This window comes from Pristiophorus japonicus, chromosome 7, assembly GCF_044704955.1.
Source record: "Pristiophorus japonicus isolate sPriJap1 chromosome 7, sPriJap1.hap1, whole genome shotgun sequence".
NCBI classification, from domain to species: domain Eukaryota; kingdom Metazoa; phylum Chordata; class Chondrichthyes; family Pristiophoridae; genus Pristiophorus; species Pristiophorus japonicus.
This window is the reverse complement of record NC_091983.1, coordinates 1,358,727-1,382,372: the sequence shown is the minus strand read 5'-3', so window position 1 is coordinate 1,382,372 and position 23,646 is coordinate 1,358,727. Positions and strand designations below refer to the sequence as shown.

Genomic DNA, 23,646 nt, shown 5'->3' with positions numbered 1-23,646 from the left:
GATTTTGTGTCACCAGAGAAACACCTTCCAAGCAGTTTTGGCTTCCGATGAATCCAGCTCCTATGCTATTCTTCTGTACCCCGAAGATGGTTTGCAGTTTTATGGGACACGTTCCAAAGCAGCAAATAACATTGACTTGGAACTACCGGCTCGAGTGGGCTTCAGCCGAGGAGAAAGCAGTTTTGTGCTGTTTACGCTGGAGGGGCCGTCCTATGCAGTTACATCCAGCAGCGAACAGTCTGTTAAAAACCTTTACCAGTAAGCAAATTTACCATTTCCTAATCTGAAATTTCTTTGAACTGTTGCTCCTTCTGTCAAAAGGGAATTGGATAAATATTTGAAAAGGAGAAATTTGCTGGGCTGTGGGGAAAGAGCAGGGAGCGGGACTCGTTAGATAGCTCTTTCAAAGGGACAGCACAGACAATGACCATTTCTATGCTGTGAAATTCCATGATTCTAGCCTGTAGCGATTTCTGTCGATCAAAAAACAAAGTTATTGCTGTTGCAGTGTGGAATGTTTTTTTTACACTTTTATGTATAATGAAGATCTCGAGAGTAAATGTGACTTGACCATTGAATACTGTTTACTGTGGTCAGGAAAGCTCACTGATTTTGGTTTTCTATGTCTTCCTACTTTTGACTATAAGGACATGCTGCATAGATTAGTTCCTCAAACTGGAATCCATGGACTGCTGGGGGTCTTTCCAGGGGGTCAGCAGCTGGAGGTCATTCAAAATGGCTGGTGCATATTGCTCTGTTCAAAAGTTTAAAACTTAAAAACTCCCAACACGTCTTAAAGAAAATGAAAGCGAAAAACAGATATAAAGACACGGATTGTAGCCAGGATGCAATTGCACAGGAAGTCTCGTGACGCGGAATGACCGCGGCGACACATTATTCAGTTGCGCTAGCAACCAATTGTGTGATGTGCTTTTCAGTGACACTTGCATTCAGTTCTGCGTCAAGCATTGAGGTGCTCAAAATCATGAGGGGTCTGGACAGAGTAGATAGAGAGAGAAACTGTTCCCATTGGTGGAAGGGTCGAGAACCAGAGGACACAGATTTAAGGTGATTGGCAGAAGAACCACAGGCGATGTAAGAAATTTTTTTTGAACACAGCGAGTGGTTGGGATCGGGAATGCTCTGCCTGAAAGGGTGGCGGAGGCAGACTCAATTTTATCTTTCAAAAGGGAGTTGGATAAGTATCTGAAGGAAAACATTAGCAGGGCTACGGGGAAAGGGCGGGGGGAGTGGGGCTAGCTGACAGCCGTCTTCTGTGCTGTAACTATTCTATGGGCTCAAATTTCCCCAACCCCTTTTTCTGGTGCCCTCACCCGATATGCGCCACTTTTAACCGCCTCCAAGCGCACCGAAAATCTTCCTCCCGATTCTGGCCGCTCCCCAGCCTCTCCTCGGTGGTGGCAAAGCGTGGCCCAGTGGATTGGGGGTGGAGCCAGGTCCCGGTGCTGAAAACAGTGCCGGGACCTCTGCACATGCGCGCTAGAGTCTGTGCGCATGTGCAGTAGCTCCTGGCAGGCCGAATCTGTGAGTACGTGCTGCAGGCTGTGTGGGAGGGGCCCCGAAGCACGCCGTCCTTGGCCGAATGGGTTCCCTCACCGGAGGTCCGCTGTGTTCCCTAAGGTAGGACTTCTAGTTTTTAATTTGTTATTTACTGATTGATTGCTTATTACTTTGGTCTTGGTGCTTTAGGTGCAGGGTTTCTTCTATTTTTTATTAATTAATTGTTTATTACTTTTAGTGCTTGGTGCAAATGTACTACTTTGTTTAGTGCTTGGTGCTTTAAATGTATTTATGCTTCTTTAATGTTGTTGTGAAGGTGTTTAGTGCTTTGCAAGGCCCCCTCCCCCCTTCCCCCTCCCCTATCTCTGGCTGCCTGCGCTGATTTCTTAAGTCATGCAAGGTTTTTCTGAATGTACAAGAGTGCCCACTTACGCGAGCCTAAGTTAGTTTGGAGTAACTTTTAGCTGGCTAAACTTGCTTAAATGGCCAAAACAGGCATAAGTGGCTGGTAACGCCCCCTTTTGACAAAAAAACAAAACTTAAAAAAAAAACTAACTCACTCACTGGCACAAATGAAATGGCCAGAATTGCAACTAAAAAGATACTCCAGAAAAATCAAGCTGCTTCAAAAAAAAAACAGAGCAACTCCTGGGGAAATTTGGGCCCAAACTATGATGAGCACTGTCTTCTCTGGCTGTTGTTGCAACATAACCAGGCACGTATGTTTTTTTTGCCTTTCAATACTTTGCGTGCAGCTTCAATTTTATAAGCTCAGAGTTAAGTTAATTTGGACAGAGATGTGTGACAATAAGGTGAAGGTAGCCCTTAACTGGGAATTGCTGTGGTTTGCCAGAAGGAGAGTCTGGTGGAGGGGAGGGCGATTTCAACCCCCTTTCCTGCCTGGTGGCAGGGCCTTGTGTAACTTACCTCCACTGATCCCGCTGCCTTCTCACGGGGCCCAAAATTAACACCTCTTTTAAGCAGGCAAGCAAGACCCCTGCTTTAAATGTGACTCCGGGATGATTAAAATGACCCATAGTTTTTTGGGGGGGCTTTTTGGTGGTATGAACCTTCAAAATCTCATTAGCTAACTTCTATGGGAAGGGCATCAGAGGGTGATGTCTCTTTTTATAAAGGTGAAATATTTTTAAAATAATTAATTACCGGAGGCAGCGCTTTATAAAACCGACACAAGTTCAGTTCTCGCGAGTTATTCTCAACGGCTGGGCCCTCCTCCCCACGGAGACCCACTGGTTCACTTTGCAACAAACGCTCCCTGCCTGCCGGTCGAGCCGATTCCGTTCGCTGGAGCCACGACCGTGTGTCATCCTCCCGACGCATGAGCAGAGCGCTCTGGGGGGTGGGGGGGACCTTCAAACATGGGCCTGAACACGCACACGCAAATCACGCACAATCCCATAGTGTAGCTGTTACAGAGCATGCCGGTGGGGCGGTGAGTTAACCTTCCAGCAGCCTGCCAGCATGCACATGGTGCTGCTACTCTCACTCACCTAGCTTTAAAAGTTGTCCAACACTAAGTGGCTAACAGTGGTCATCAGTTGCCGGGGAGCACCCAGAATTGGTTTGAGAAGCACGGACCCGTCTCATTCCGATCTGGTTGCATTGAAGGCTACAGATGGTTCAAGCTCGTGTCTCTGCCCACAATTAATGGTTACTACAGTTGTATCTCTTGTGAGTATTATATAGTATTATCACGGGGAGGGGTCCGTGATTACTAACCCATTTGAAAAGGGGTCCTTCAACCAAAATGTTTGAGACTTCTATTCCCTCGAGTATAGAAGATTAAGGGGTGATCTGATGAAGATGTTTAAGATGATTAAAGGAGTTGATAGGGTAGATCGAGAGAAACTATTTTTTTAAATTTCAAAATATACTTTATTCATAAAGAAATCTGCACAGTACATTTAAAGGCATTTCAATACATTTAGCTGCGGTCAGCAATCCCATACACTATTATTTGGGTGCTGATGGCAGTTCCGTTCGTTACATTTCCTTGTTTTCCAGTTCAAGTGCAATTCGGTCTAATACGGGATACCTTGTAGTACATTCAAACAAATTACATTTCATGTATCACTATACAGTACACGGAATGGGTGACGGTGCATTTACATTTTTCTTTTCAACATGCATTTCGCAACAGACCTTGCATTGTACATGGCACTACATAGGTATTTACAGATCATGGTGCTCCATGTACACAAAAAGTAAATTACAAATACAGCCCGAGGGGGGTTTTGTACTGATTCCTGCCCCCGGGTTTTCCGTGACGGAAGGGCTTTAGACTGTGGCCCTTCCCCACCGTGCCTTTGCGGCGACTGCACCAATTTTAAGTACGTCCCTCAGCACGTAATCCTGGATCTTGGATTGTGCCAGTCTGCAACACGCAGACGTGGACATCTCCTTGCTCTGGAAGACCAGCAAGTTTCGGCAAGACCAAAGAGCGTCTTTGACCGAGTCGATGGCCCTCCAGCAGCAGATGATGTCTGTCTCGGTGTGTGTCCCTGGGAACAGCCCGTAGAGCACAGAGTCCTGTGTTACGGAGCTGCTCGGGATGAACCTCGACAGCAACCACTGCATCTCTTTCCAGACCTGCGTCGCAAAGGGGCAATCCTGAAGGAGATGGGTGACAGTCTCGTCCACCCCGCAGCCGACTCGAGGGCACCGTGCCGTGCTGCTGAGACATCGGCTGTGCATGAACGCTCTGACAGGTAAGGCCCTCCTCACCGCCAACCAAGCTACGTCTTGGTGCTTGTGTGAAAGCTCTGGCGATGAGATGTTCTGCCAAACAAGTTCGACAGTCCGCTCAGGGAACCACCCGACAGGGTCCACCCTCTCCTTCTTTCGTAGGGCGTCCAGGACCTTACGTGCTGACCACTGTTTGATGGCCTTGTGGTCAAAGGGGTTTTTTGTGAAGAACTTTTCCACGAAGGACAGGTGGACAGGCATGGTCCAACTGGTGGGGCCGTTTCGCGGCAGCGTGGCCAGATCCATCCTTCGCAACACCGGGGACAGGTAGAACCTCAGCACGTAGTGACACTTGGTGTTTGCGTACCGGGAGTCGGTTCACAGCTTGATGCAGCCGCACACAAAGGTGGCCATCAGGATGAGGGCCACGTTCGGAACGTCCTTTCCTCCACTGTCCAGAGATTTGTACATCGTGTCTCTGCGGACACGGTCCATTTTGGACCTCCAGACAAAGTGGAAGACGGCCCTGGTGACTGCCGCGGCACAGGAGCGAGAGATGGGCCAGACCTGTGCCACGTACAGCAACACCGAGAGCACCTCACTCCTGATGACCAGGTTCTTTCCTGCCATGGAGAGGAAACGCAGCTTCCACCATCCCAGTTTCTGTCTGACCTTGGCAATGCGCCCGTCCCAGTTTTTGGCGCATGCCCCGTCCGCTCCAAACCATATTCCCAACACCTTCAGGAAATCTGACTTGACGGTGAAGGGAATGGAGGCTCGGTCGGCCCAGTTGCCAAAGAGCATGGCCTCGCTCTTGCTGCGATTAACCTTCGCTCCCGAGGCCAGTTCAAACTGGTCGCAGATTGTGAGCAATCTGCGGACCGACTGCGGATCCGAGCAAAAAACGGCGACGTCGTCCATGTACAGGGAGGTCTTGACCTGAGCGCCTCCGCTGCCTGGGATCGTCACCCCTCTAATGCCCGCATCCTTCCTGATGGACTCGGCAAAGGGCTCGATACAACACACAAACAAGATAGCCGAGAGAGAACAGCCTTGCCTGACTCCAGATCTGATCGGAAAGCTTTGAGTTTCCCACCCGTTGATTAGGACTGCACTACTGATGTCTGTGTAGAGCAGTTTGACCCAATTGCGGATACCCTCCCCAAACCCCATTTTGGAGAGCACGTCCATCAGGTACGTGTGCGATATCCTGTCAAAGGCCTTCTCCTGGTCTAAGCTGATTAAGCAGGTGTCCACCCTCCTGTCCCGCACGTAGGTGATCGTATCCCTGAGTAGCGTGAGGCTATCAGAGATCTTCCTGCCGGGGACAGCGCAGGTCTGGTCCGGGTGGATCACCAGCTCCAGAGCAGACTTGACCCTGTTGGCGATGACCTTTGACAGGATCTTGTAGTCCACATTGAGCAGTGAAATGGGCCGCCAGTTTTTGATTTCCTCCCTCTCCCCCTTCTGCTTGTAGATGAGGGTGATGATGCCTTTCCTCATTGATTCTGACATGCTGCCGGCCAGAAGCATACCTCCGTACACTTCCAGCAGGTCTGGGCCCATCCAGTCCCACAGAGCCCAATACAACTCAACCGGTAAGCCGTGCTTCCGGGAGTTTTATTCGTCTCGAAGGACCGGACGGCCTTTGTCAGCTCGTCCAGAGTTAGCGGGTGGTCCAGACTCTCTCGCTTGCTGTCGTCTAAGATATCCGAGATAGACGACAGGAAAGACTGGGAGGCCACGCGGACTGTGGGCTTGACGTCGTACAGCCTGGCATAGAAGGATTTGCTGATCTTCAGCATGTCAGGCTGCGAAGACGTCACAGAACCGTCTTCTTCCTTTAGGCCGTTGATCACAGAGCTCCCCCGTGCACCTTTTGGAAGAAGAAACACGAACGCATCTCATCCTGCTCGACGGAGCGGACTCTGGAGCGGAAGATGATCTTGGAGGACTCTGAGGCAAAGAGCGAGGCTTGCTGGCCCTTCACCTCTTCGAGTTCCTCCGCGACATCGACCCCCATCGACTGCAGCAGGAGCAGGTTTTACATATTCGTCTGGAGTTGGGACAATTCCCTCTGTCTCCCTCTCGCCTCCTGAACACCTTTGAGGATGAAGAACCTCTTGATGTTCGTCTTGATTGTTTCCCGCCAGTGCATCGGGGAATTGCAGAGGGGCGTTACGGTTCTCCTACCTTTGTAATCCCTCTTGAGTTCCTCCACGTTTTCCGGAGTCAACAGTTTCATGTTGAGCTTCCCTATCCCTCTGCCAACTTTCTGGTTTTCCTGTGGGCGACAGTCGGCCAGTAGGAGGCAGTGGTCAGAGAAGAACACCGGCGTGACGTCGGTGGATCTGACCTTGAGCGTGTGGGACACAAACAGGAAGTCTATTCTGGAACAGACGGACCCGTCTGGTCTCGACCAGGTGTATCTGAGCGGTGCTCCGTCTGCAGGGTTGCTGAAGACGTCACACAGCTTGGCATCTTTTACCGCATCCATCAGGAGTGGTGTCCAGTTTGCCGTCAGCTCTGCTGGATCGTCCAGCCGCATCGATGATGCAGTTGAAGTCACCGCCCAGAATGATCGAGAGAAACTATTTCCTCTGGTGGGGAAGTCCAAGGGGACATAATCTTAAAATTAGAGCCAGGCCATTCAGGGTGATGTCAGGATGCACTTCTTCACACAAAGGGCAGTGGGAATCTGGAACTCTCACCCCCAAAATCCTATTGAGGCTGGGGATCAATGGAAAATTTCAAAACTGAGATTGATAGATTTTTGTTATGGGTTACGTAGGCAGGTAGATGGAGTTAAGATACAGATCAGCCATTATCTAATTGAATGGCGCAACTGCCTCAAGGAGCTGAATATGCCCCCTGTTCCTTTGTTTACTATTTACACTGGACGCAGAGAAGTAATTGAATCTTTCCAACAGAACTTCTGTATATCTTGTGCATAAATGTTGTTTTATTGACCACTTATCATGGTTTGGCTAATCTCATGAGTTGAGAATTGGGGTAAGTATATAATTATTATATATATCATATATACAGCTGTGCTATGAAGGACAGTCTTGATCTCCACAGCTGTTTATCTCATTATTCAAGTAGGAACGGCATGTAATAGAAGGGAGATGACGTTTCCAGACAGCCCTTTTGTTCAAGGGTATATTTATATGATATTGGACTGTACAATAGCATTGAATTCTAGGGTAAATGTACTGGCTTAAAGTGGTAGCTGCCCTTCTTACATTTGCAGGAAAGCCAGCCCTTGAGTATGTGTTAGGAGAAAGAACAAGAAGGTATTGCTGAAAACTTTTCCCGTGAGATGATGAGTTAACATTCTTGCTGCTTCTCTCCTCATGGGCAAATGTGCTGGATAGTGAAAGTAGTGGTTACTACAGTGGTATTTCTCACTGTAATCGGATTGCATTGAAGGTTACATACAGTTCAAGCTTGTCTCTCTCTGCCAACAAGGGATGTTTTCTCCAAATCTGGGTTTCCTGTTATTAAAACCATTTCCTCTGTTCTGAAAATGGTCATAAATCCTTTTTACTACTTAAAAAATCATTAGTTATCAAGCTTGTGACTGCATTCTGCTGCACTTGTCGGCTTCCAGAGATTTCTGATTAACTGTAGTTAGTAAGATGACTGTGTGTCATAGTTAGTGGGCTGGTTATGCCTACAGTTACCGTTTATAGAACCAGAGAATAGTACAGCACAGAAGGCAATCATTTGGCCCATCGAGTCTGCGCTGGCTCTTTCGAAGAGCAGTCCAGTTAGTCCTACTCTCCCCACTCTTTCCCCATATCCCTGCAATTTTTACTCCAAGTATTTATCTAATTCCCTTTTGAAGGCTACTATTGAATCTGCTTCCACCACCCTTTCAGGCAGCGCATACATCGTTCACTCTACACTATCGACAAGTCAACAAGACCGTGGATGAATAAAGAGATATGGGGCAAATTGAAGCTAAAGCAAAAGGCACATACTAAGCACATAAACAATAAAGGCGAGGTTAACAAAAGGGAATACAAAGAGGTAAAGAAAGAAGTAAATTAGGAAAACAAATTGGAACCATGAAATTAAATTATCGAGGAATATAAAAAGAAATAGTAAAGTGTTCTACAGACACAAGACTAACAAAAGAAAAATAACAATAGGCCACTAAGGGATAAACTTGAAACTCACAGGTAATGACAGCGAAATGGCAGAAATTGAATAATTACTTTGCCTCAGTATTTATCAGGGAGGTGGACATGACATTAAAAGAAGAGATCATAAAAGATGTCAAAACATTGAAGATAGAAAGTAATATGTCCTTCCTATACAGTATAAATGCACACAAGACCCATACTTGAGAGAAGATCACTCTGTGACCAGTTACCTCACCAAGAGACAGACGGTGGGTGGAGCTTCCCCTTTTATACCAGAAAGTCCAGGTTAGGAGTGTCTCCCACAAGTTCACCCCCTTGTGGTCAGTGTTCTCAAGGTGTACAACTTAGGTCAGCTTATACATGGGTTACAATGACAGTTGAATACATGACACCACCTCCCCCCCCAACGTCTTATTGAGATCACAGGTTGAGTCTCTCTGGTGGTTTATGCTCCCTTGTCGAGCGCCTGAGTTGGGGCTCCGGTTGTTGGGCGCTGGCCTGAGTGTCTGCTGTTTGCGGTACCTCAGGCCTGTCCGGACTGCCCACAGTGACTGGGCTCTCCTCCACTTGGTTCCGGTGTTCGGTCACCTGTGGTGGAGTAAACTCTACGTCGTGTTCTTCCTCTGCTTCTTCTATGGGGTTGCTGAACCTCCTTTTAGTTTGATCCACGTGTTTGCGGCAGATTTGTCTATTGGTAAGTTTAACTACCAAAACCCTATTCCCCTCTTTGGCAATCACAGTGCCTGCAAGCCATTTGGGCCCTGCAGCGTAATTAAGGACAAAAACAGGGTCATTGACATCAATACATCGCGCCTTGGCATTCCTGTCATGGTAGTCACATTGTGACTGATGCTTGCTCTCAACAATTTCTTTCATAGTAGGGTGTATAAGGGATAACCTGGTTTTGAGCAGCTCTGCGGGTGGGATCCCTGTGAGTGAGTGTGGTCGGGATCTATTGGCCAACAGGAGGCGTGATAAGTGGCTTTGTAGGGAACCCGTTTGGATTCTGAGCATCCCCTGTTTGATTATCTGCACTGCTCGTTCCGCCTGGCCGTTTGAGGCCGGCTTGAACGGTGCCGTTCTGACATGGTTGATTCCATTGCCTGCCATGAAGTCCTGGAATTCAGTGCTTGTGAAGCACGTGCCATTGTCGCTGACCAAGATGTCCGGTAGACCATGGGTGGCGAACCTTGCCCGTAGACTTTCTACCGTGGCAGAGGATGTGCTTGAATTTAAAATGGCACACTCAATCCATTTGGAGTAGGCGTCTACTACAATCAAAAACATTTTCCCCATGAAAGGACCTGCGTAGTCCACATGGATGCGTGACCAAGGCTTGGTGGGCCATGGCCAGGGGCTAAGGGGGGCTTCCCTGGGCGCATTGCCCAGCTGAGCACACGTGTTGCACCTGCGAACACAAAGTTTCAGGTCTGCATCTATCCCTGGCCACCAAACGTGTGACCTGGCAATTGCCTTCATCATGACAATGCCCGGGTGCTCATTGTGAAGTTCTCTGATGAACACCTCTCTGCCCTTCTGGGGCATGACTACTCGGTTTCCCCACAGTAGACAATCGGCCTGAATCGAGAGTTCATCCTTGCGCCATTGAAATGGTTTAAACTCCTCAGGGCATGCCCCGTACGTGGCTGCCCAGTCCTCATTCAGGACATATTTCTTAACTAAAGACAGTAGCGGGTCTTTATTTGTTCAGACTTTAATCTGACGGGCTGTCACAGGTGAGCCTTCGCTTTAACAGCCATGACCATCTCAGCATCATGCTCAGCTATCCCCTCAGTGGTGGCTAGTTGGGAGCCTGCTGAGTGCATCGGCACAGTTTTCAGTGCCTGGTCTGTGCTGAATTGTATAGTCATAGGCGGCTAATGTAAGTGCCCACCTCTATGCGGGCCGATGCATTCGCATTTATGGCCTTGTTGTCGGCCAAAAGGGATGTTAGGGGTTTGTGATCTGTCTCCAGCTCAAATTTCCTGCCAAACAGGTACTGGTGCATTTTTTTTACTGCATATACACATGCAAGCGCTTCCTTTTCTACCATCCCGTAGCCCCTTTCTGCCTGGAACAGACTTCTGGAGGCATAAGCTACTGGCTGTAACTGACCATTGGCATTCACATGCTGCAACACACACGCGACCCCATAGAACGATGCATCACACGTTAAAACTAGTTTCTTACACGGGTCTAAAAACAGTTTGTTGGAGCATAACAAATTGCGTGCTCTATCAAAAGCCCTTTCCTGGCTGTCCCCCCAGACCCATTCGCGACCTTTGCGTAGGAGCACGTGTAGCGGCTCTAACAGCGTGCTCAATTTGGGAAGAAAGTTGCCAAAATAGTTCAGGAGCCCCAGGAACGAATGCAGCTCTGTCGTGTTACGGGGTCTGGGTGCTCTCTGGATCGCTTCCGTTTTGGACGCAGTCGGTCTGATCCCGTCTGCTGCTACCCTCATCCCCAGGAATTCTACCTCTGGAGCTAAGAAGATGCACTTCGCCTTTTTCAGTCGCAGCCCTACCCAGTCCAGTCTGCGGAGCACCTCCAGGTTGTGGAGGTGTTCTTCAGTATCGCAACCCGTGATGAGGATGTCGTCTTGAAAAACCACCATCCTTGGAATCGACTTGAGGAGGCTTTCCATATTTCGCTGAAAGATCGCGGCGTCCGAACGAATCCCAAACGGACATCTGTTATACTCAAACAACCCCTTGTGTGTCGCGATGGTAGTCAGCTTCTTCGACTCACTCGCCAGCTCCTGGGTCGTGTAAGCTGAGGTCAGGTCCAATTTTGAAAAAAAGTTTGCCACCGGATAGCGTCGCAAAGAGGTCCCTCCGCTCTCGGTCGCAGGTACTGGTCTTGGAGTGACACCCGATTGATGGTGGCCTTGTAATCACCACATATCCTGACCGACCCATCCGCCTTGAGCACCGGCACGATCGGGCTCGCCCAGTCGCTGAATTCGACTGGCGAGATGATGCCTTCCCTCAGCAGGCGGTCCAATTCGCCTTCTATCTTTTCCCGCATCTGATGTACTGGTCTGGCGTTCGGGTTTATGTGAATCACTACCTTGGTCCCCATGAAAGTGCCGATGCCGGGTTGAAATAATGAGTCAAATTTCTTCTGTGGAGCATGATACTCGCTCCACAGAAGAAATTGCATTGGCATCATCTCGCCATGTGCATGCTGCTCGCCGGTTTAAGGTATTCCCCGATCAACTTACTGAGCTCTTCGAACGTCTTGTCCGCTGGATTCTCTGGCGCTAGAAGGTCCTTCATCAGGGAGTACGTTCTGGATCCACAAACCGTCAGGAGATGAGCCCTGCATTTGTCGGCCGAATCCTGTCCCAACCATTCCTTAGTGACAAAACTTTGCTGTAGTCTCTCAATAAAGTTGTCCCAATCATGACCAACACAGTACCTCTCTTCTGTGCTGCTAGTGGCCATGCTCGCGTGGTTTAAATCCCAGTTTCTCGTCGCCAATAATATGCCCTTACTATACAGTATAAATGCACACGAGGCCCATACTTGAGAGAAGATCACTGACCAGTTACCTTTATTACCAAGACCTCAAGACACAGACGGTGGGTGGAGCTTCCCCTTTTGTACTGGAAAGTCCAGGTTAGGAGTGTCTCCCACAAGTTCACCCCCTTGTGGTCAGTGTTCTCAAGGTGTACAACTTGGGTCAGTTTATACATGGGTTACAATGACAGTTGAATACATGACAGAAAGGGGGAGGTAATGATAAACTAGTTAAACTTAGAGAGGATAAAACCCCTGGTCCAGATCGGTTGCATCCGCACACATTAAGAGGTTGGGGAAGTGATGGCAGAGGCACTATTACATATATATATATTATATATATATATAAAAAATTAAATGGAAAAGAGAAAAGTACCAGAGGACTGGAAGCCAGCTAATGTGATTCCTATATTTAAAAAGGGAGGTAGAAAAAGTCCAGGGAACAATAGACAAGCTTAACATCAGTGTCAGGACAGATTATTGAATCGTTACTCAAAGATATAATAGAAAAACATCCAGAAACTCAATATATAATAAAGAATAGTCAGCATTTCAAAAGGCAAGGTCATACTTGACCAATCTTATTGAATTATTTGAAGAAGTAACAGAAAGAGTAGACAAGGGTAATATCGTAGATGTAATAAGTTTGGATTTTCAAAAGGTCTACGATAAGATACTGCATAATAGACTCATGACTAAGGTCAGAGCATGGACAGTTAGGGGACAAGTAGCAGAATGGATAGCCAACTGGCTACAAAACACAACATGGAGTAGGGGTGAACAGCACTTCGAGTCAGCACAGGGCGATGGGCTGAATGGACTTCTGTGCTTTAAAATTCTATGATTCTAAAAATTTTAAAGAGGTAAGAGGGGGAAATAAATATTGGGATGGGTGGGACCTGTTGGGACTATTAAGCTAGGCATCTGTTGACTAGTTTTCCTCTTTTTAAAAAAAAACTAAATGACACTATTGTGCTTTATGGGCCAGTCCACTTGGAAACCAGTAGATTATTAACAACACACCACTTCTGAAATTTTTGATCATGAAAAAGGGACTTTTTGCCCTGAACTACTTTAAGATCAAGTTGGGTTAGTTTGCTGTTGTAAAAAATCAATCTTGCTCATAGGACTATTTTATAAGGTGACAACTTCAATACATTCTGTAAATAAAAAAACAATTTAACGCCGTTAGTTCCCACAAGTTTGTCTAATATTTATTTTCGCAGAGACGGTAATTCTGGAGAACGAGGAGTTTGGATGTTCCAACTTGGGAATTCTTCTAACCACACCATTGTGCCCGCCAGTCTACATGTGATCCATGCCAATGGCTCTGTTCTGAATACTTTTAGTACTGCTACAACCATTGACCAAAGGAACTCCTATTTGGATGTAACCGAGAATGGGTCAGACCCAAAATATGATATTCCTGAAGAAGATGAAGAGGTTGGGAGCCCGGAGGACCCTGTAGTCTACAGGGCAGCTCCCCAGCAGAATGTGGAAGACTTGCCTTCGGAAGAACCTCGCTATGTGGAGCAGCTTCCCATTTTCTCACGTATCGAAGTGAGGCCAGTCCAGTTCCAACCTCCACAGTTCCCCCAGCGCAGAGTCGAACTGTTGGACACCGAGTTGGATGTGACGGGAAATGGTATGGCAACTTATTGACAAGAGTCCCACTCATTTTTTTAATAATTTTATGAGAAGTTTTCGAGGTCCAGTGTTAGATCACTGTAAAATCCACAGTGCTGTAGTTAGCTCTTGGGCGAGTTCAAGGCGTCCGCCATTATTAGTATGTTTTTTTTTTAAACCCAGCAAGGAAGAGATACGCCGTGAGTTGCGAATTGTCACAAATTGCTGGACAATTTGCCACTCCGCCGTTTGCCTCGCAAACAAATGAAAAAATGACCATCTCAACGTGAGCCTCACCAGAAGCTCGCAGCAGCCATTCAGGACGGGTAATTCATGTCATAATGACCTTTTTAATGACATGCTCAAGGTCCTGTCGTGAAACTCGACCTCTCCGGCGCAGAAAGGTAAAATATAAAACTCTGGAGTCACACACTGCAAGTAGTAAATTGTTCCTCGAGGGTTTTACATTTTAAAATTAAAGTTTTGCCGGAAAAGGTCTTTTTTTTTCTCTGTCTCTTTATCCAATCTTTCTCAATCTCTACTTCTCTTTCTGTGCCTGATTTGACGCTAATTCACCCGCTTTCCTTCTCCGTCGGTCCACTTTGTTTCTTTCTCTATCCTTAAATCTCATTGGTTGGGGAGACAGACTGTTCATCCTGTTGTTCACTATGGTCCCACGTGCACCGCTCGCACTCCCAGAAAGTTACGATGCAAAAATAATACAATCTGAAGGGTGAGGTAAAAAATCTAATTGACGGCAAGAAGCCTTGCTCCAGCAAATCCTGGGTCTTTATTTTGTTCAGTGAAGCAGGTATTTCACTAAGGCCAGCAATGCGTGCATATCTTGCGGTTCATCAGTTTGACCAGACGCAAAGCTGAATATGAAAATGGCCATCAATGCAATTTTAAAAACCCGAATATACATTTATTTTCTTGTTTTTCCTTAAATCCTACATTCACCCTCCTTTATTTCTAAACACAAGAAATAGGAGCAGGAGTCGGCCATTTGGCCCCTCGAGCCTGCTCCGTCATTCAATAAGATCATGGCTAATCTAATCATGGACTCAGTTCCACTTCCCTGCCCGTTCCCCATAACCCTTCATTCCCTTATCGCTCAAAAATCTGTCTATCTCCACCTTAAATATATTCAATGTCCCAGCCTCCACAGTTCTCTGCGGCAGTGAATTCTACAGATTTACAACCCTCAAAAGAAATTTGTCCTCGTCTCAGTTTTAAATGGGCGGCCCCTTATTCTGAGACGGTGCCCCCTAGTTTTAGTTTCCCCATGAGTGGAAATATCCTCTCTGCATCCACCTTGTCGAAACCCCTCATTATCTTATTTGTTTCGATCAGATCACCTCTCATTCTTCTGAACTCCAATGAGCATAGACCCAACCTACTCAACCTATGTTATCATAAGTCAACCCCTTCATCTCCGGACTCAACCTAGTGAACCTTCTCTGAACAGCCTCCAATGCAAGTATATCCTTTCTTAAAGACGGAAACCAAAACTGCACGCAGTACTCCTGGTGTGGCCTCACTAATACCCTGTGCAGTTGTAGCAGGACTTCTCTGCTTTTATACTCTATCCCCCTTGCAATAGATTGTAAATAGTTGAGGCCCCAGCACTGATCCCTGTGGCACCCCACTACTTACTATTTGCCAACTGGAAAATTACCCATTTATCCCGACTCTCTGTTTTCTGTTAGATAGCCAATCCTCTATCCATGCTAATACATTCTTGTGCAGTAACCTTTTATATGGCACCTTATTGAATGCCTTCTGGAAATTCAAATTCTACATCCACTGGTTCCCCCTTATCCACCCTGCTCGTTACATCCGCAAAGAACTCCAGCAAATTTGCCAAACATGATTTCCCTTTCATAAAACCATGCTGACTCTGCTTGATTGAATTATGTTTTTCCAGATGTCCTGCTAATGCTTCCTTAATAATGGATTCCAGCATTTTCCCAATGACAGATGTTGGGCTAACTGGTCTATAGTTTCCTGCTTTCTGTCTGCCTCCTTTTTTTAAACAGTTACATTTGTGGTTTTCCAATCCACTGGGTCCTCCCCAGAATTCAGGGAATTTTGGTAGATTACAACCAATGCATCCACTATCTCTGCAGCCACTTCTTTAAGGACCCTGGGATGCAAGCCATCAGGTCCAGGGGACTTGTCCGGTTTTTAATCCCATTATTTTACTGAGTAAACTATAACTTGATTTTCATTCTGGCATGTGGAGCCTCCATTTTGTAGTTTAAAAAATTTTTTAATTTCTTTTTCAACTGATTTTCTTTTTTCCTCTCTTTCCTAGAAGTCTCCTTGCTTGGGATTATAAGAACATAAGAATTAGGAGCAGGAGTAGGCCATTCGGCCCCTCGAGCCTGCTCCGCCATTCAATAAGATCATGGCTGATCTTCGATATCAACACCACTTTCCTGCACTGTGCTCATATCCCTAGATTCTCTTACTATCCAAAAATCTATCGATCTCTGCCTTGAATATACAGATTCTATCCTACCAGGGGATTGCACTGTTTAGAACCTCACTCAAGTGACCATTCATAAACAGTTTAAAAAAAAAACATTATTCTTTTGATGTGGGCGTCGCTGGCAAGGCCGGCATTTATTGCCCATCCCTAATTGCCCGTGAGAAGGTGGTGGTGAGCCGCCGCCTTGAACCGCTGCCGTCCGTGCGGTGAAGGTATTCCCACAGTGCTGTTGGGGTGGGAGTTCCAGGATTTTGGAAAATATTCCATTTCGCTCCTGACTTGTACCTTGTAGGTGGTGGAGCGGCTTTGGGGAGTCAGGAGCTGAGTCACTCGCCGTCGAATACCCAGCCTCTGACCTGCTCTTGTAGCCGTGCCATTTATGTGGCTGGTCCAGTTGAATTACACTCAGTGGTGACCCCCAGGATGTTGATGGTTGGGGGATTCAAATACCATTGGGTCTCATTGGGAGGTGGTTAGATTCTCGCTTGTTGGAGATGATCATTGCCTGGAACTCGTCTGGCATGAATGTTACTTGCAGGATATTTGGCTCAAGGCTAGAGGTAACATGCTTCTCTCCCAGCATGTTAGAAGCCCACCTTCCCAGCAGATAGTGGTTAGGAGCAGGAACCCGGGCCAGTTTCCCTTGCTCTATCCAGGTATGTGGAGACTAGTCGTTAGTGCCCTCATCACCGCTACAGTTAGGACCAGCTAACTCAGTGGAAACCAGTGATTCTTCTGGCTTGGCTCAGCGACTCTTTGCCTTAACCAGCTGGAGCCCTCGAGAAACTGCTGCTGGAATGTGCTCTTTTCTCTGGGGGAAACTTTAACCACAATCATGTGCAGGATAAATAAACAGTTCTTCCAAGTTTTTGTTCTGTAATTTTCTGCAGTAATCTGGGATTTATCCTTTGCATTGACTGTTACCTTAACCTGCTGGCTGTGCCTTAACAATGCTAAATCCACCTGGTCTCTGCACTGCTGAAATTCACACCTACTTGAAGTTTTTCTGTGTGCTGACTCTGCGATACCAGACGAGGATTGGCTGAGGACCACTGTCTAATACATGCTTTTAGTTTTGCGTCAGAATCTTTTTAGTGCCCTGTATCAGGGTAGCTGCTGATGCTTCAGTTTTAACATTCTCGCCCTCGTATTCAAATCCCTCCATGGCCTCGCCCCTCCCTATCTCTGTAACCTCCAGCCCTACACCCATCCCTATCTCCGTAACCTCCTCCAGCCCCTACACCCCTCCCTATCTCTGTAACCTCCAGCCCTACACCCCTCCCTATCTCCATAACCTCCTCCAGCTCTACAACCCTTCCTATCTCTAACATCCTCCAGCTCTACAACCCTCCCTATCTCTGTAACCTCCTCCAGTCCCTACAACCTTCCCTATTTCTGTAACCTCCTCCAGTCCCTACAATCCTCCCTATCTCTGTAACCTCCTCCAGCCCTGCACCCGTCCCTATCTCTGTAACCTCCTCCAGCCCTACAACCCTCCCTATCTCTGTAACCTCCTCCAACCCTACGACCTTCCCTATCTCAGTAACCTCCTCCAACCCTACACCCCTCCCTATCTCAGTAACCTCCTCCAGCCCTACAATCCTCCCTATCTCTGTAACCTCCTCCAACCCTACACCCCTCCCTATCTCTGTAACCTCCTCCAGCCCTACACCCCTCCCTATCCCTGTAACCTCTTTCAGCCCGACATCCCACCCTATCACTGTAACCTCCTCTAGCCCTACACCCCTCCCTATCTCTGTAACCTCCTACAACCCTACACCCCTCCCTATCTCAGTAACCTCCTCCAGCCCTACAATCCTCCCTATCTCTGTAACCTCCTCCAACCCTACACCCCTCCCTATCTCTGTAACCTCCTCCAGCCCTACACCCCTCCCTATCCCTGTAACCTCTTTCAGCCCGACATCCCACCCTATCACTGTAACCTCCCCCAGCTCCTATACCCCTCCCTATCTCTGCGCTCCTCCAGCCCTATACCCCTCCCTATCACTGTAACCTCCTCCAGCCCTACAACCCTCCCTATCTCTGCGCTCCTCTACTTCTGGTTTCTGTCACATACCGGATTTTCAGCACCCCCACCATCGGTGACCGTGCCTTCAGCTGTCTCGGCCTGAGCTCTGGAATTCCCTCCCTAAACCTCTCCGCCTCTCTCTCCTTTGAGGTGCCCCTTAAAACCTACCTCTCCCCTGTCCCAACATCTCCTTATGAGGCTCGTTGACCAATTTTGTTTGCTAAGCCTCCCGTGAAGCACCTTGGGATGTTTTACTACGTAAAAGGTGCTATATAAATGCAAGTTGTTGTTGTTGTTCCAAGTGAGAGTCCAGTACTTTACTTTCCCCAGAGTTGTTAGCCCATCTGATACTTTAGAATGAATTTGTAAAATATTTCATTTCCAGGGCGTGGAGTGCGCCAATGATGTTCCTCCAGCTGGGCCTCGTGCAATCTGGCTGGGTCTACTTGTAGTAGGAATCCACTGGGGATCCTGAATTTAGTATAACAGATTGTTCCAAGCACGGCTTCTACATAACAAGAACATAAGAAATAGGAGCAGGAGTCGGCCATTCGACCCCTCGAGCCTGCTCCACCATTTAAAACTATCATGGCTGATCGGATCATGGACTCGGGTCCACTTCCCTGCCCGCTCCCCATAACCCCTTATTCCCTTATCGGTTAAGAAACTGTATATCTCTGTCTTAACTCTACTCAATGACTCAGCTTCCACAGCTCTCTGAGGCAGCGAATTCCACAGATTCACAACCCTCCTTCTGCACTGTAAATTTCTATGTGACTTGCTAGATGTTGCCCAAATGCAACCAAACTCTGAACAAAAGTTGAAAATTTGTGCAGTGTTCTGCAAGTTTAATCATGGTATTTTTTTGCTCCTTCTTCAGTTTTCTCGTACAATACAGAGAGGCAGCTGAAGTGCGCCAACAGAGGTCACGACTGCTCGATTCACGGCCAATGCAGGGATTACGTGGCAGGCTTCTGCTGCCATTGCAGTCCCGGTTATTATGGCAATGGCAAGCAGTGTGTCGCGGAAGGTAGGTCTGTTTTGTTTTCAAGGTTTCACTCCAAGTCCAGAAAGCTTAATTGTGTGAAAGTAAACATGGCAGCAATAGTGGACTGGCATGACTTGAAAACTCATTACCTACATGGAGACGTCTTGAGCCCTTCACAGTGTGGTGCGTTAGTGAGTGGACACCCAGCACAACGAAAGCACAGTCGCAGGTCGAAGGCTTCTCCCTGCTGAGTGTAACTAGAAAACAAAGTCCCTAACTTAATGATGGGAGTGTTCTTTTATGAACTAAGTTCACATTTTTCGTGATCTGGCTGCCGAAATTACCCCTTCCCTTGAGGCCTGTTACTGCCGGAGTGCGATGGCCACCGATTTTTCGTGAAATGGCTGCTACTTTGAAAATTCTGCTCCTGCAGTATCCCGGCGGTGATCACCTCCCCTCCCCCCACTCCCCACCGCTCCGCTGCTGCCAATCCGTCCTAAGTGTGTCACCAGTGCGTGCACCGCTGATGTTCACACCCCCCCCTTCTCAAAAATCTATCCATGTCAGTCTTGAAAGCCCCAATTATCCTCCAATATCCACAGCCTTTTGCCGACGGGAATGAACATCGCATTTGAGCCTAATCTTCTCCTCATTTGATGGCCACCACATGCTTTCCAGCAGGGATCACGGGATCGCAAGGGGTGGGAATCCCTGGTTGATATTTCCAGCTCCCCCCCCCCCCCCCCCTCCCCTGCCTCGGGGCACTGAACCAGAGTTCCGATATGAGAACGGGTGAGCACAGAACGGTGATTGGAAGCGGGAAATTATCGCCAGGGGAGAAGGACATTTCTGGATGTAATGAAGATAACCCAAAGTTTGTAAAAGTAGGAATGTCCACATAATACTTTATCTGAAACTTTATAGTTTATGAAAGTAAAATTTCACCACAGAACACTAGGAAAGAGTCAGGTGACCAGTAGTTTGTCGAGGTGACATTTGACCTTTGTGCGGTTACAGTGTGTGCATCATTGGTGCCATGGTGTCTAAATGACATTATAACTTTCACCAGTGCCTGAGCTTGCTATCCTTTACAGTGAGCTTCTGAAAATGATTCAAGCACAAATGTTATTTTTATAAATTTTTGTCAAATGACTTCAACCCAGCAGTGAGTCTAAAAAATCCAGAACGTTTTTTTTAAAATTTTGTTTTCAGGGTCCCCACAGCGTGTGAATGGAAAGGTGAATGGGAAGGTCTTTGTCGGGACCAGTCCGGTCCCTGTCCAGTTTGAGAATATTGACCTTCATTCGTACGTGGTGGTAAATGATGGGCGATCGTACACGGCTATCAGCAGGATCCCCGCAGCACTGGGCTGGTCTCTGTTGCCACTGTCCTCTGTCGGAAGTATTATCGGTTGGATGTTTGCTCTGGAGCAGCCTGGCTATGAAAATGGATTCAGTATTGTTGGTAAGTAGTTTCGCCACCTTATGTTCATGTGGGATGGATTGACACTGGTTTTACTCTCTCCTCCCATTGGCAGCTGTGTCTTCAGCTGCCTGGGCCCTAAGTTCTGGAATTCCCTCCCTAAACCTCTCCACCTCTCCATGCCTCATGTTGTGGTGGTGTAAGCATAAGAAATAGGAGCAGGAGTAGGCCATTCGGCCCCTCGAGCCTGCTCCGCCATTCAATAAGATCATGGCTGATCCGATCATGGACTCAGCTCCACTTTCCTGCCGGTTCCCCATAACCCCTTATTCCCTTGTCGGTTAAGAAACTGTCTATTTCTGTCTTAAATTTATTCAATGTCCCAGCTTCCACAGCTCTCTGAGGCAGCAAATTCCACAGATCCACAACCCTCTGAGAGAAGAAATTCCTCTTCATCTGTTTTAAATGGGTGGCCCCTTATTCTAAGATCATGCCCTCTAGTTCTAGTCTCCCCTATCAGTGGAACTTCCTCTCTGCATTCACCTTGTCAAGTCCCTCATAATGTTATACATTTCGATAAGATCACCTCTCGATCATCTGAATTCCAATGAGTAGAGGCCCAACCTCCTCAACCTTTCCTCATAAGTCAAGCCCCTCACCTCTGGTGTTTGAGGTCTTCCTGACCTTTGAAGATCGCTGACTGGGAAGAAGATTTGGCAGCAGTGAGAAAGAGGAAACATTGCTTGAGGTGGTCACATCAGCTCTGGTGGTGGTCAACAAGGCCGGGTTGCAGATCAAGCGTACGCTGCTTAAAGCTGGGAAGTTTGAATGCTCTACAAGGAACGATAGCGGGCAGTGAGGCAACACGAAGGATCTGGTGGGAACGAGAGCGTCTAAAGCAGAAATATGGCAAATAATTAACAAGTGGTGACGATGTTGATGGAGGGATTCGGGATTGCTGAGGAGGGAGGCGATGATGGTGTATTTTCTCGCAGACGATACAGTTTTGGTTTCCATATTTATGAAAGGATACACTTGCTTTGGAGGCAGTTCAGAGAAGGTTCACTAGGTTGATTCCGGGGATGAGGGGGGTTGACTTATGAGGAAAGGTTGGTTAGGTTGGACCTCTACTCATTGGAATTCAGAAGAATGAGGGGTGATCTTATCGAAACGTATAAGATTATGAGGGAGCTTGACAAGGTGGATGCAGAGAGGATGTTTCCACTGATGGGGGAGACTAGAACTAGGGGGGGGGGTCATAATCTTAGAATAAGGGGCCACCCATTTAAAACTGAGATGAGGAATTCCTTCTCTGAGGGTTGTAAATTTATAGAATTCTTTGCCTCAGAGAACTGTGGAAGCTGGGTTATTGAATATATTTAAGACAGAGATAGACAGTTTCTTATCCGTTAAGAGATTATGGGGAGCGGGCAGGGAAGTGGAGCTGAGTCCATGATCGGATCAGCCAAGCTTGTATTAAATGGCGGAGCAGGCTCGAGGGGCCGTATGGCCTACTCCTGCTCCTATTTCTTATAAGGGTTGGCAGGAGATGTGAATGGTGAGGTAGATTATGTAATCTTGTGATCTAAATGTCAGCGATGGTGAGGTTTATTTATTTTTTTCTTCATTCACAGGATGTGGGCTTCGCTGGCAAGGCCAGCATTTATTGCCCATCCTTAATTACCCTTGAGAAGGTGGTGGTGAGCTGCCGCCGTGATAACGGAGTGGTTTGCTAGGCCATTTCAGAGGGCAGTTAAGAGTCAAACCACAGTGGGTCTGGCCGAGGGGGTTTTACAACAATCGGATACTTTCATGGTCACTATTACTGATGCTGCCTTTTTAATTCCAGATTTATTTAATCAACAATTTAAATTCCCAGCTGCCGAGGTGCGACTTGAACTCATGTCTCCAGATCATTAGTCCAGGCCTCTGGATTACTAGTCCCGTAACACAACCACTATGCTACCGTACCATTTAAGTTGATGGCAAGTTGAGGGAACGAGTTACAAACCTTATTGTAGAGTTTGATGCGAGCATGTTTTGCTCGGTCTACGGACGACTCCGATCAAAATTCCCTGCGTTGGCCATTAGTTTATATTCCAGATTTTCCCAGAAAAGTTACCAAATTCTGGTGCAGACGTCAAACCACTTTAAAATCAGGAAATCAGGAGTACTGGAATGGTGCCTGAACTGTCGTCCCACTTGAGGAAAGCAGCTCCTCAGTCAGAGAAGAGCTGGTTAGCCAGATGGAAAAATATATTTACAAACTGTAACTGAGATCAATTTTCCTCCCTCAATGTAGCCCCATCAAACTTGAGGCATCAACAGCAAGGGAACAGAAGGGCTGAAGAAAATATAACAACCACTGTCCTAATGTTCCATTCCCTCGAGCAGATCCTATCAGGATTTTATTCTTCCCTGGGCCAATTTTTGATTTGACTATCTGATCTGTTTAGCACCAGCATGTAATAATGAGATTCCCATTGTACATCTTCCACTATATTGGGGTTGAAATTGCGGTCGGAGGCTTCCCGCGAGCAATTGCCTCCGACCTGAAACATTTCTACGAATTTACCTGGTGGTCCGGGAGGAACGTGGGATTCCAGTGGGGAAGCCTTCTCTTCCCGCGCTGCGAAGCGCGCTCCCGTCTTCCAGGTTCCCACGGAGACGGTGCAGTCACGTGTGACCGTTCAACCAATCAGGTCCAGTATTCCACAGCTTTCTCATTAATAGCAATGGGAGCTCCATATCTACCAGTTCCCATTGCTATTAATGGGGGAAAAATTCCCAAACACACAACACCATAATAAAATAAAAAACACACCTCACATAATTAAAATCAATTGAAATTAGAGTTAATAAATATCTTGGAGAGAAAAAAGATTTCAGAGTTTTTAAAAAGTTTTTTAAATTACATTTTAAAATAAATATAACGTAGTGGGCAGAGTTTTTAAAAATAAAATGTTTTTTTTTAATTTTATTTTTTATGTTTTAAGTGTGTTTTAAGACTCTTGCACCTGTAACAGTAGAATATGCGCCTGCTTTTATCAGGCGCAAGAATTTTCAGGACATTTGCTGGGCAAGATATGGGTAAATCCCGCAAACTTGCCCGTGCAAATGTCCTCGCTCCTGAGCTACAGATCATCTATCAAGCTCCAGCCGGTTTTCAGCGCATGCGCATTGTGCGT

At 47.0% G+C, this 23,646-nt stretch overlaps 1 protein-coding gene across 1 annotated transcript in view; it reads left to right on the top strand.

Annotated features, from left to right (window-relative positions):
* Window positions 1-23,646, top strand: part of nid1a (nidogen 1a) — a 121,728-nt gene that overhangs the window by 8,393 nt on the left and 89,689 nt on the right. Inside the window, exons 3-6 of the mRNA XM_070884666.1 lie at window positions 17-258; window positions 13,126-13,544; window positions 18,929-19,078; window positions 20,249-20,500. Coding sequence (XP_070740767.1) covers window positions 17-258; window positions 13,126-13,544; window positions 18,929-19,078; window positions 20,249-20,500 — 1,063 coding nt within the window. The remainder of the gene's footprint in view (window positions 1-16; window positions 259-13,125; window positions 13,545-18,928; window positions 19,079-20,248; window positions 20,501-23,646) is intronic.